Source organism: Arvicola amphibius, chromosome 8 (assembly GCF_903992535.2).
Source record: "Arvicola amphibius chromosome 8, mArvAmp1.2, whole genome shotgun sequence".
NCBI classification, from domain to species: Eukaryota; Metazoa; Chordata; class Mammalia; order Rodentia; family Cricetidae; genus Arvicola; species Arvicola amphibius.
The window spans coordinates 73,353,221-73,367,265 of NC_052054.1; the positions used below are offsets into that span (position 1 = coordinate 73,353,221).

A 14,045-nucleotide genomic window follows, 5' to 3' on the forward strand; every position below is an offset into this window, starting at 1 on the left:
CCTGGTCCACATAGTGAGTTTCACACTTGCTTCTAAATAAATAATTAAATCTTTAAAAGGAGCTGGAACGGCTAGAGATGGCTCAGCGGTTAGGGTACTGGGTTCAATTCCCAGCACCCACCTGGCAGCTTACAACTGTCTGTAGCTCCAGTTCCATGGGATCTGACATCCTCACACAGACACACATCCAGGTAAAACACCAATGTACATAAAAGAAAAATAAATTTAAAAGGAGCTGAAAATTTGGGTTAGCCACCTTGACAACTGATCTCATTCCTCAGGACCCATATGGTCATAGAAGAAAGCTGACTCTAAGTTATCCTCTGACCTCCACACGCACACCATGGCACATATGTACATAAACAATCAATCAATCAATCAATCAATCAATCAATGTAATCTTATAAAGGTTTGGTTCTGTTTATTTTTCAAGAAGGAGTTCTCTGTGTAACAGCCCTGGCTGTCCTGGAACTCCTTTAGACCAGGCTGACATTGAACTCATAGAGATCTGCCTGCCCCTTCCTCCCCGCAACTGCTGGGATTAAACTAATAAAAAGGGCCTAGCAGAAAGCTCAGCAGGAGGGTGCTTACTACTAAGCCTAAGGACCAGAGTTCATACCTGGAACCTATGTGGCAGAAAGAAAACACAAACTCCCACAAGTTTCCTCTGGCCTCTACACATGTGCTGTGGTACATGTGCATCCACAACAGGTATTCCCATGCAATAAATGAATGAATGAAAGTACAAACACACAGACAGGAAACAACAAGGAAATCTGAAAGCACAGGGTAAGAAGGGAAGATGAGAGAAAAAGGGATAAGGAACAGGTTCCACGGCTGAGAAGCCTGGGCACAAATGGCAGGAATGACGCCAGAATATGACTGGAGACTGCAATGCAAGTCTTTTTATTTTTCCAGTGCTGGAGAGAGAGCCTAGAACCTCAAGCATGCTATATAAGTGCTCTCCTGTGAGCCACGCCCATGCCCTCTACAGGGCATACCCTTCTAAAACAGCAGCCACTACCTTTTCTGTCACACATATACCTCCCTCCCTCTGGTGACAGATTTTCAAGGGATCCCTAGCATGAATTCAGCTGGGAATGCAATTCAGTTAGCAGAGGACTTACCTGGCACACATAAAGCTCTGAGTGGCATTCCTAGTACCATACATGGCATACAGGTATGGTGGCACATGCCTGTAATAACCATGTAAGAAACTGCAGAGGCAGAAGCAAGAGGATAGAAGTTGAGGGTCACCTTAGCTATAAGTTTGAGGCTACCTTGAACCACATGAGAACATGCTTTAAAAAGAAACAAACTCCAACAGGACAAGACATGGTAGCACGCGTCTGGAACACCAGCACTCAAGATGCTCAGACTGAAAGATTGCCCCAAGTTCAAGGCCAGCCCGAGTAACAGCTGCCTAAACGGAATAAAGGCTGCAAGATGGCTCAGTGGGTGAAGGTCAAGCCTCTACCAAGCCTGAACCTGAGTCTAATCCCAGGTCTTAGGTGGAGAAAATTGAATTCTGAAAGGTGTCCTCTGCCTTCCGAATTCTTATACACACGAAGTTTTAAGTTACAGTTGGGAGTTCGAGGCCAGCCTGGTCTACAAGAGCTAGTTCCAGGACAGGCTCTAGAAACTACAGGGAAACCCTGTCTCGAAAAACCAAAAAAAAAAAAAAGTTACAGTTGGGCAGTGGTGATGCACTTTTAATCCCAGCACTCCAGAGGAAGAGGCAGGCGGATCTCTGAGTTTTGTCTCAAAAAAAGGAAGAAAAAAAATTCAATGTATAACTAGAGAGACAGCTCGACAGTTAAGAGCACTGGGTTGGTCCCCAGCACCCACAAGCTGGCTCACAACTATGCCTACTCTAGTCCCAAGGGGTCCTATGCCCCTTTCTGATCCCTGCAGGCACCAAGCACACACACATAGTACACACAGGCAAAACACTAATACATATAACATAAATCTAAAAAATTTTTTTCTTTTCTTGTTTTGGTTTTTCAAGACAAAGTTGCTCTGTATAATAACTCTGGGTATACTAGAACTTGCACTGTAGATCAGGCTGGCCTTGAACTCACAGAGATTCACCTGCCTTTCCCTCCCAAGCACTGGGATTAAAGATGTGTACCACCATAGTCTGGCAACCTTTTTCTTTTAATGCAAAATGCGAAAGGGGGGGAGGAGAAAGCAAAGTAAAGCAAAACAAACAAACAAACAACAACAACAACAAAAAACCAACCACAGGGGCTGGAGAGATTGCTTAATGGTTAAGAGTACTGACCCCTCTTCCGGATGACCCAGGTTCAATTCCCAGCACCCACATGGTAGCTCACAACTGCATAATTTTAGTTCCAGGGGACCCAACACCCATGGCAAAACACCAATGCACATAAAATTAAAAAAAAATCCTTTATCCAGGAAAACATGTGGCTCCTAATGTCTGTGAACATTAGATACATCTGCTAGACCTAGTAGTTCACACCTGTAATCCTGGCACTCACTCAGAAGGCTGAGGCAGGAGGACAGTTATGTCTGAGGACTGGACTAGGGAGTGAGACCCCGTGCAAAGCCAACACACGCCTGCATCCCTACTGCTCAAGGACTAAGTGTGAACTGTGCATGGTCCCTAAGCAAGCTGGTGATTACAGTGAGGTCTCATGAGCCAGGAGGATCACTGTGAGTTTCAAGCCAGCAGGACTACATACTGAGACCCATACTAAACAAGAGGACACAATACCTATATTTGTTGTTAATGTAAGGCCTATTTACAGAGCACTGGCTGACAAGAGATTTTCTTTTTTTTCTTTTCTTTTCTTTTCTTTAATTGTTTTTGTTTTTCTGAGATAGGGTTTCTCTGCAGTTTTGGAGCCTATCCTGAAACTAGCTCTTGTAGACAGGCTGGTCTCGAACTCACAGAGATCCGCCTGCCTCTGCCTCCTGAGTGCTGGGATTAAAAGTGTGCACCGCCCGGCTGACAAGAGATTTTCTAAACTACACGAGAAGACACAGATGTGTGCTACGCACTTAGGATGTCACTGCACAAGTGTCACGGGCACATGCTCAACAGCCATGCACTGTGTTGTGTGAGGGCACAGATCATCTCTAAGCTTAAAAGGAAATGTACCAAAGCTGAGTCTCTAATTGTTTCTAGAAAACTTCTCCCCTTCCAGGGCCTGGTAGGACTCCATTTCCCATACAGAGTAGGTTTTCAGCCAGTCCTTGCTTCAGGCCCGTCACTTCAGCATTTGGAAAGCTGAGGCAGGAGGGTCAAAGGTTCAAGGACTTGGGACAGTGAGATGGCTCAGTGGGTGAAGGTTTGTGCCGTGAAGCCTGACCACCTGAGTTTGATCTCTTGGACCTATAGGGTAGAAGAGTAAGCTAACTCCCCAGTTGTCCTCTGACCTTCACGTGTGTACCTTGTCAATGCACACCTTCCTATGCACATAAAGTTAATAAGATAATGTAATAAAAAAGTTCAAGGCCTGCTTGGACTACATAGCAAGTTCAAATCCAGCCTGGCAACTTAGTAAGACTGTGCCTTCAAATAAGGGGCTTGAGGTGTACCTCAAGTACACCCAAGGCCCTAGGTTCAACTCTTGATACTACCAAAAACGATGCCTTTCATCCCAGCACTTAGGAGGCAGAGGCAGGTGGATCTCTGAGGGTTCAAGGCCAGCCTGGTCTACAGATAGAGTTCCAGGACAGCCAGAGCTACATAACAGAAAGACCCTGTCTCAAAATAAACCTACTTTAGGCTGAGTGCTGTCCAGGAGGGCTCTCTAAGGCTCAGAAGCCAGCTTTAAAGAAGGTGACTACTGGGGTGACATGAGAGGCTGGGGCTTATCCACAAGGTACTTCTCTGGGCATGGAGGTCGTGAGGCCTCTGTGTGCACAACCCCTCTGCCAACGCAGCAATGTGCTATTCCTGGTCACCAGTCTTTCTCCCCAGGTCTTGCTGTTTGCAGAGTGGGAGCCCCAAGCCCACCTGCTCACCTGAAAAGCACGCCTTTGATGACCTGCCAGGCGTTGGGGGCAGGCTGGGGTGGGGGGTTCTGAGGCTGGGTCTCGGCCGGCGTGTCCCTCCCAATGCTGCCATTGCTGGTCACCTGTGGGGGGAACAAAGTGTAGGGTGAAGGAGCTGATTTGGGCGCCCTGAGTTGCAGAGGCTGAACACATAAGGGTTTCACCAATCTTCAGGAAAGGCACACGCAGGAGTGCCCAGGAAGGAGGGTTCCAGAGGAAACTGCTCCCCAGGTATCGTAATTTTAAAAAGGCAGCACGTGAAAGAAAGAGGCCGAGTGACAGAGCTCAGATGCAAAGGTAGGAGGGGAGAGTGGAGACCAGACTCTGGGGACAGGAGCAGCAGAAAAGGAGAGGCAGACAAAGAGAGACATAGAGACAGGCAGAGAAGCAGAGAGAAAGAAAGAGACAGAGATTGGTTAAGGCCCACCTTTTAAAAGGGAACGTAGCAAATGTGCACAGAAGGTGCTCTTAGCGGCTGCAGCTGAGGATGGATCCTGTCAGGACCTCAAGGGCAGGCCAGTACAGATGCCTGAATACTACCACCAATACCTGTGCTGGGGATGGTGGTGACACAAACGCACTGACCTGTGTGGCAGCACCGAGAAGTTGGCGCTCAGAGGGAATCTGTGGCCAGACCTAGGGCTCAGGTGCTAAGAACTAAATCACAGTACTCTGGGGCAGGGAGCAGAAGCAGATACAGCCAGCAGCTGAGGGACAGTCCAACAGTCCAAACTGAACACTGTCCACAGAGAGCTGTCCTAGGACTCTGCAGTTGACATTAAAGGAGGTGGCCACCAAGGAAGGTCCTTCCCTGGGCATGAGGGTTCTCTCCAGTGCTGCAGTCCAGCAGGGAAAACAGACAGCCTGGAGCAGAACCTCACTATTGTGCGCCGGTATACAAACATCCATCCCTGCGCACCCAGCCTGACACCAAGCTCCGATCAGTTGCACTCTGCAACTGAGCAAAGACTCAAGAGAGGTTAAGACACTTGTCTGGGTTATTTAAGAGCAAGACAACAGGGAGAAGGGATCAAGTAGGGATGATGTGGAAAGAATCGTGTCTCACCAGGCAGAGAGGCACATGTCTATAATACCAGTACTTGAGAGGTGAAAGACGAAGAACCAGGAGTTCAAAGCCAGTCTATGCTATCTCAAAACAAGACCCCTCAGAAGCAGAGGCACACCAGAGACACTCTGACAGCCAGGAGGGAGAGTCTAGGGTAAGGCCGTCTCGAAAGCCTCTCTTTGGGCCCTGCTGGCTCCCCAGTCCTGTCCTCGTCCATCTCTCCTGCCAGCTATGCCATCCCGTCAGCCTTCAAGGCAGTACCTGAGGGCTCTAGGGAAGCACAGTAGTTCAGAGCACAGGCTGCTCTGAGAACCCCAGTGCCCAGCACCCACACAGTGGCTTACAACCATCCATAACTCCAGTTCCAGGGGATCCAACACACTTTTCTGACCTCCACAGTGCTAGGCATGCATGTAGTATATATGCATACATGCAGGCAAAGTCCTCAGATGTATAAAATAAAACAAACCAATCTTTAAAAAGGGGGTGGACAGGAGCTGCACCACCATGGGTATTGGGGAGAATCAGCGCCTGATCATACCTGTGAAGTCAACAGATAAAGTGCCTCAATGTCCCAGGGCCACACACACCCATGGTCCCCAGGCTCCACTGCTCAGCCTTCTTTCCCAGGACCTTGAACTCCAGTCTCACACATCTTTCCTGATCAATACCCAAAAGGGAACAGAGCACAGCAGTCATGGAGCAGGACAGGTGTCATTCGTTACCTCTTGTCCCCATTACCAGCAAGAGCCCTTCTTATTATTACCCAAAGTGCAGGACAGCACTGAGGTGGCAGGGAGGGGTCAACTCTGGGATCCAGTAGACCTCAACTTCTCCCACGGTTCTTGCCTGAGACTCCTTAGGCATGTCACGCACGCCCTATGCCCTGGAGATAAACTTGTGAAAATACTGGCACAGAGTTAACAGAAAAGCTCCCCTCCATGGGTTCCCAGAACTGATCTGCATTCCTACTGTGTGCCAGGCCCTGAGCTAGGTGGCAGCCCAGGCTGCAGCAAGATGGAAACATGCCTGCAGAACAGCACAAGTAGTAACGAGCCGCGTGCAGCGCCACATGTCTACCACGCCGACACTCACCTACCGACCGACCTAGCATCCATTTACATCTGCTTCCCTACCTTCTCCCTACCTGCTTACCTACCAGCCTATCCCTGACCTGATTTAGGCAGTAGTCTAGTGTCTACCCAGCCCTTTCTGTGGTACAATCAATGTTCTTCCTAAAATACATAACTAAGATAAACAGAAAATATGCTTTGGAGAAATAAGCAGAAGGCGACAGACACCAGGACATGAGATGTAGGAACCCACACAGACTGGGTCAACAACTCAGTGAGCCTCGCAGGCTGGGAGAGATGCAGTCACATGGGGAACCTAGGGAAGGGTGTTTTAATGGTGGGAAAGTATAAGGGCCAACAGACCTGTCTGGCTACAAGGTGAAAACCTTCCACCGGACCTCACTGAGAAGGCTGAAGGTGGAACTCAGCAAGTCTAAATAGACTCAGAGTCAGGAAGTGAGGTGGCGGCCAGGTCAGGATTTGAAGTCACACCTGGCTGCTTCTCCTCACAGTGATGGGAATCAAATCCTGTCATCTGAAAAAGCAACAAGTGTTCTTAACTACTGAGCCACCCAAAGGTTTTTGTCTGTCTGTCTGTCTATCTATCACTAAACATTGCTTTGTTTTGTTTTTGTCTTCTGAGGCAGGGTCTACGTAGTCCTAGCTATCCTGGAACTTTTTTTCTTCCTTTTTCCTCTCTCTCTCTCTCTCTCTCTCAGTTTGTTTTTTGGTTTTTCAAGACAGGGTTTCTCCATGTAATAATCCTGGCTGTCCTGAAACTGCTTGGTAGACCACACTAGCCTCGAACTCACTGAGATCCGCCTGTCTCTGCCTCCCAGTACTGAGATTAAAGGCATGCGCCACCATCACCTGGCGTCCTAGAACTTTTCTATATAGACCAGGCTGGCCTCAAATTTACCAAGTGCTGGGATTAAAGGTGTGTGCCAATACCCCTGGCTTTTGTTTTTTAATTGTGTATGTGAGCATGTGCATACACACTGTATATGCATTTGCATGCAGTTGCACTGGAGGCTGCTGAGCCTGAGCTGGAGTTACAAGGCAGTTACTTGTGAGTTGCCCAATGTGGGTGGATGAAACTGAACTGCAGTCTCCCACAAAAGCAGTATAGCCTCTCATTGGCTGAGCCAGCCAGCTCAATCCCGCAACCCCAGCACTCACGAAGCAAACACAGGCAGATTTCTGTGGGTTTGAACCCAATCTGATCTTCATGGTGAGTTCTGGGTCGGTCAAGGATACAAAGAAAGCTCCTGTCTCAAAGAAGTACACACACTCCAAAGCTACAGAGAAACCCTGTCTTCAAAAAAAAAAAAAAAAGTCAATACATGAGTAATTAATTACTTCTCATTGTTATGTGTGTGAGTGTGAACGTGTGTGTGATGTGTGTGGCGTCTGGAGGACAACTCTAGAGTTAACTCTCCCTTAGCTCTTATGTAGACTATAGGAACAAACACTGGTTGCCAGGCTTATATGGCCAAACCATCTCCCCAGCCTCTCCAACCCCAGAGTTTTAACTGCATTTAAGCAGGTGAGGTGGTGTATACCTGTAATACTAACTCTTTGAAGGAAAGGCTAGAGGGCTGCCTTGAGTTTGAAGCCAGCCTAGGTTATACATGAGGTCCTTTCTCTACAAAACAGCATTAAAGCTAGGTGGTGGCACACGCCTTTAAACCCAGTACTTGGGAGGCAGAGGCAGGTGGATCTCTGTGAGTTCGAGGCCAGCCTGATATACAGAGCAAGTTCCAGGACAGGCTCCAAAGCTACAGAGTTCTGTCTCAAAAAAAAAAACCAAAAACCAACCAACCAAACAAACAAAAAAAAACCAGAAAAACCAAACCAAAAAAAAAAAAAAACCCACAGAAACAATAACAGCAACAACAACAACAACAAAAAAAAAACAGGATTGGAGAGATAGTTGAGCAGTTATGAGCTCACAACCATCTATCACTTGTTTTAAGGGATCTGACCTCTATAGGCAACAGGCAAACATGTGCTGCATATACATACATGCAGGCAAAACACTCATATGAAAAAAATAAATCAATCTAAAAAAAACCTAAAAGGACAAAAACTAAAACTGCTTTTGTCCTGCACGTTTACAGTCTGTTTTCTGTCACATCTCCTAACCAACAAAGCACAGCAGCTAGCTACTTGCAGAGCATTTCCACCCCACCAGCACAGACCGTGAGGCAGGCAGGTTACATGACAACAGTGTGCTATTCTACAGAGGGACTTGGGCATCTGAGATTTGGGTTCTGAAGAAGGAAATCCTAAAACCAGGATCCTGTGACCTCACACTGTAGAGTACATCCAAAGCCACTACACTCTCAAACAACTGTGACTATATCTAAGTTGGACTTCAAAAAAGAGGTGACCTTCCTGTGGCTCCCCTTGCCCACAGAGTCAAGGCCAAATCTTCGCTAGCCTGGCACGGCATGCCTCCCCACTTCTCTGTTCTTTCCCCCATTACCTGTCTGGCTACAATGCTTACTTAGCCTATCTGATGCCCTTCCTCATGCCCCGTATCTTCTACCTCAGGGCCTTCACACATCAATGGTTTTTCCTTCTGGAAATTCTGTTTTACCTCTCTTAGGTCTTTGACAAAGTGCCACCTCCTCTGAGAAGTCTTCCCCAAGACTGTACTTAAATGGCAGCTCTCCCACCTACCCACCCCTCACTCCATACCACATCCCAGCGATACATCTGTCCAAGTCACTGCCATCCGAGATCAGGGAGATTTTTATTACTGTGTCCCCATCCATGCTTCCCCACCTCCGAGTGGGCTCACACGGTCTGGGAAAGCAGAGCCTATTTTACCCACAACCATGTCCCCAGAGAGTCAGGCACCTGTGGAGGGAAGAGGAGCAGGCTGCTGTGACACGGGCAAGGGAAGGATCTGCCTGCTCCCTACTAAGCCAGCCGGCTAGGGGACAGTGGGAGAAAACATGAAGGTAGCAGAGAAGAAAGTACAGGTCCTGTTGAGGCTCCAACCAGTCTGGGAGCAGCTGTGACCACCACAGCTGTATAGAACCATGCCTTCAAGGACCGCTGAGATCCACCATGACCACCCAGACGCCAACTCAGTCCAGCCTCTGGCTAAGTCCCATTCACTGCTGCAGAAGTGAGCTGGCACAGAACACCTGCCAGGGATGGGATAGGGTGCAGCTCAGTGTGGAGGGCTGGCTAAGCATGCAGGAACCCTCCTGGGTCCCACTACCTATACCATTGATAAAAACAGAACAGTCAGGCGGTGGTGGTGCACACCTTTAGTCCCAGCACTCCGGAGGCAGAGGCAGGCAGATCTCTGTGAGTTCTGGTCTACAGAATGAGGCCCAAGACTGTTACACAGAGAAACCCTGTCTCAAAACAAACACAAACTTTCCCCCTCTTAGCATCTTCTCTGGGCCAGCCCTGAGCTGAGGGGCTAGTGATACTGGCTAGTACTGGCTAAGAGTATAGTGGAGAAGACAATCCCAACAGAGTAGCTGGCCCAGCAGAACCCCTGGAGCCCAAAGGGCACACCTGATCCAACCTGGGAGAGGAAATCTAAGATCAGAGGACAAGTAAAGATCATCCAGGTAGGGGGTATGCTGGCTCCTGTCAGGAGGCTGAGGCAGGAGTTTGAATCTGAGGCCAGCCTGGGTTACATGGAGACTCTTCTCTTCAAGCAAACAAATAAACAAAAACAAAAACTGCCCCGCCTCCCATGGGTCCTGCACATGCCTTGCGATTACAGCTGCCTCCCAGGTTCCTTAGTGGATGCTCCTGGAACCTGTGTGAGAGGGCAGACACAAGGACCCGAGAGTGAGAAACAGAAGGAGATTGCGAGGGACGCTGGAAGCACTGCAGGAGGTCAGGTTTGCAGTGGGGACACTCTCCAATCCCTGGCTCTCTAGCACATGTCATTTTGCCCGCTCCACCCCCAAGAACATTTAGAAGTTTCTAGAGACATTTTTGGTTGTCAAGCCAAGAAGGTGCATGCCCACTACAACATAGTCTACAAACACCAGAGGCAGTGCTAAGCATCCTAGAGTGCAGGTGCAGCCCCACACTGAAAGATTTCCCAACTCAAAATGTCAATAACCAAGGGTGCTAAAAAGCCTAGTCTAGGCCAGGCAGTATTGGCGGGGGGTGGGGGGCAGAAGCAGACGGATCTCTGAGTTAGTTCCAGGACAGCCAGAGCTACACACAGAGAAACCCTGTCTTGAAAAATAAGAAGGGGCGGGGAGAGAGAGAAAGGACTAAAAAGGAAAAAGGAATTAAAAAAAAGCCTAGTCTAATAAAAAAAAAAAAATCCAAAAAAAAAGTCATGCCAGGTCTTGATCTGCTTAAAAAAAAAAGTGTGTACTTCATCCTGAGGACCAAAGGATGTTAAAAGTTTACAAGCATGAGCTAGGATTAGTGACATATGCCAATCATCCCAGCACTTAAGAGGCTGAAGCAGAAGGGTGGTGAGTTCAGGGCCAGCCTGAGCTTCATAAAAAGACCCTGACTCAAGTAACAGACAAAAGATTTAGGGCAGAGATGGGAACCAGAGAGGCTCCAGATGTGTCTGGAAGTTCAACACACTGTAAGTCTTGGTCTCTCATGCCACTGACACCCATTAATTAATAGGCATTTAAAGGAGGTAGGACCACAGTTCAGAGACTAGGAAGTCCCTACAGACCCAGCCAACGCACTCATTCTAGCAAGGACTCAACCAACGACAATTCCCAGAGCTGCCTGCACCCTAAGGCTGGCTGGAAATGCCAGAAAGATTTAGTCCAGATATGCTGGGCTCTATCTCATAACTTTAGCCTGATAATTCCCCCCAAGAAAGCGTATCTGCCCTGCCTGGGAGATCCTGCAGCCTCCATCCAGACTTCTGTCTCTACTCTTCTGTTTACACTGCAGCTTCTTCACCGACTCTCCTCACTGCAGGGATGTGGTTCGAGCCATCTTTACAGCCCACAAGGCTAGCCCTCCCACCCAATTCGTCCATTAACCACTGGCGAAATAAAGGCCCACAGAAAAAAAACTTGTCCAAGGTCACACCGAGTTAGGTTCCTGCCTCCCTCCCAGGCGGTACTCATCAGCCCTGAGCAGCCTCCTACGTGTCAGTGACATCCTGGTGGGTGGGTCGACAGCACCTTGCTGTCACTCCATCAATTCTCCCAAAAGCCTGCATGGAACCTGAGTGAACTGGTGTGCTCCGAGGTCTCGGTGTAGTTTGAGTGGTGCTGGGTTAGCAGGCAAATGCATCTGGACCAATTTCTCTATGTGGTCAGTTTAGACAGAGAGCACCCAGCTCAGGACAGACCACCCGCAGTCAGCCTTTTCATGGAGCGGCTGCCAAAGTTAACCTGGGTGACCTTCTGTGTCTTCGTCTTGCTGTCCCTGGGATCCTCGTCTGTAAAATGGGTCTGTCGGCCTCCGCAGCCCATGCCCTTTACCCACCATAATTACCGTATTTCCCCAGAGCTAGAAAACTCCCGATTAACCAAACACTGCCCCGTATCTCAGGCACTGCGGAGCGGACCCGGAACACCAGAGCACTCTAGGAACGGTGCTGGAGCCTGGAGCACAGTAGAGAACCTAGGACGTCTGGGTTTACGAGTCTGCGTCCCTCTCCTTGGCTCGAGCTGGGAGTCTGGCTGGCGCCCGGCGCGAGCCTGCAGGAGACCTGGCGCGCAACAGGACCCGGTTCCCGCCACGGCCCGGCCTCCTGGGCGGCCGAGTGCTGCCTGGGCCCAATAGTCAAGGTCCCTCTGGGGCAAGGAGCCCCCGGTGCACCCGATTCCTCCAAAAGAGACAAGACACTCAACGCGGGAGTGCCCCCCGCTGGGGAAGCGCCCCCCTCAGGCACCTCTCGGCCTCCGTACCTGACCAGAGCTGCCTCCCCCGGCCGCCACCACGGCGCTGCCGGCCCCGTCCGCCTCCTGCGCCGCCGCCATCTTCCCGCTCCGGGTCCCCGCCCCCGCCGCCAGCCCCGCCCCGTCTCCGACGGCGCCAGCGCGATCGCGCGAGATTTCACACTTCGCCTGCCCCGCCAGGCTACCGTATCCGGACCCCTTTGAAAGCCCGATTGGGCCACCGTACTCTGCTTCCGCCCTAACATTTCTCCGGAGGCTATTTGTGTGTGTGTGGGGGGGGGGGGGGTGTTGTTTGTTTGTTCTGACCTAACAGGAAGAAACTGCTCCGAAGCGCTCTTTCTAGTCTAAACTGTTCCTCTCATACCCTGGGCCAAGCTGGCCGGTCTTTTCGGACTGTACGGTCGTTCCTAGCAATCAGCTCCGCTTACTCTCGGCGTTTTTCGCGAGTTCTACAGGCTATAGTTACTGAGCTTTTCCGGCCACCGTAGAAAACCCGCTGGAGCCACGCCCGCTCGGACGGAAAGGCGGTGGTGAACCGTCTTGGAGCCGTAGTTCTCGGGCTCGCGGGTGGTCGTTAGTTTGTGTTCTTTACTTCTGGTGTGGTTTTCCTTAGTCTAAGCCTTCGCCATCAAGTCCCCGAAGGTGGTAGCATTCAGAGGCCCTATTTCAGGGTTTTTAACGACACCACACCTGGAAATGGGACCCTAGCAACTTTTAGGCACTTTAATGTGCGCTCCAATAGAGCTTTATGCTTTTTAGCAAACCTCACCGCTTTTAAACACCATTTCATGGACTCAAATGAATTTATTTATTTTGAGGTTTTTTTTCTTTTCGAGAGACAGGATTTCTTTCTTTTTTAAGAGACGGGGTTTCTCTTGTTGGACCCTAGAGGCCAACTACCAGGAGTAGTCGCCCCAAGAGACCATCTCTCACACCACAGTTGATGTAAAAACATGAGGATTTTATTAGTTCTGTCTTGACAGGGTCTTTCAGTATTGGTGAAGCCAGAAAGACCCCTAAAGGCTGGTACAGGCTACTTTAAAAGTAAAAAGCCACAGAAACAAGGGAGGGGGTGGGGGGGGGATTGTTCTTTATTATGATTGGCTTTTTCAAAAGGGCTATTACCAATAATTGGCTGGAAGGCTGTTGCCAGATCAAATGAGGTAAGAGGGAACATCTGAGGGTCACTTTACCCCTTTCTCAGGGACTGAGTCAAAACATTAGGAACTGAGTCAACACCTAAGGGTTATCTTGCCCCTTATTCAATAGAACATTCACAAGGACTCAGAGTCCCCAACATTTCAGTACGTGCATGTGTAGTTGTTAGGTCCTTGGTTCCCAGTGGGAGGGGAGCACCACTGCTGAGACTGAGAGGGCTCAGAATTGTCCTCAGAGTTTTCTTAAAATTTTACACTCTGTATCTCTGGCTGTCCTGGAACTCATCTGTAGACCAGGTTGGCCTCGAACTCACAAAGATCCGCCTGCCTCTGCCTCCCTGGGATTAAAGGTGTGCGCCACCGCTGCCTGGTGAAAGACAGATTTTTTTGTTTTGAGTATTCCCCCCACCCCATCCCCCCACACAAAGGATTTCTCTAGCGTTGGCTCTTTTGGAACTCGCTCTGTAGACCAGTCTGTTCTTAAACTCAAAGAGATCATCTGCTTCTCCCTCCCCAGTGCTGGGATTACAGGTGTGTACCACCATCCGGCACAATTTTTTTTTAAAGACAGGATCTCATACTGTACCCCAGGCTGGACTCAACTCGTGATCCTCCTTCCTCAGCCTCCATAGTGCTAAGGATACAGACATGAACCATGAGCTTAACAACCCTTCCTATTTTGTGTTTTGTTTGTTTTGACCTGGTAAGGGGAAATGAAATGGTCTTGAAATGTGGCAGTTATAGAATTTGTCACATTTTCTAGCTTCAGCTTCCCGAGCTGGAATAAACAGGTTTATGGCTAGCACACTAAGCTAGAATGCCATAATTTAATTAGCTACAAAATCAAAAT

General features: G+C 49.2%; 1 protein-coding gene across 2 annotated transcripts in view; it reads right to left on the bottom strand.

Moving 5' to 3' along the window:
- Clptm1 (CLPTM1 regulator of GABA type A receptor forward trafficking) overlaps positions 1-12,134 on the bottom strand; it is a 31,227-nt gene extending 19,093 nt beyond the window's left edge. The window contains exons 1-2 of one of the 2 annotated variants that reach the window (XM_038340058.2): positions 12,048-12,134; positions 4,000-4,112 (exon numbers count right to left, since the gene is read on the bottom strand). In XM_038340058.2, the coding sequence (XP_038195986.1) occupies positions 4,000-4,112; positions 12,048-12,119 (185 nt within the window). In that variant the 5' untranslated portion in view covers positions 12,120-12,134. Of the gene's footprint in view, positions 1-3,999; positions 4,113-7,347; positions 7,414-12,047 lie in introns of those variants that run through there. The other variant, XM_038340059.2, reaches the window with a different exon arrangement.
- Between the last annotated feature and the right edge of the window lie 1,911 nt (positions 12,135-14,045).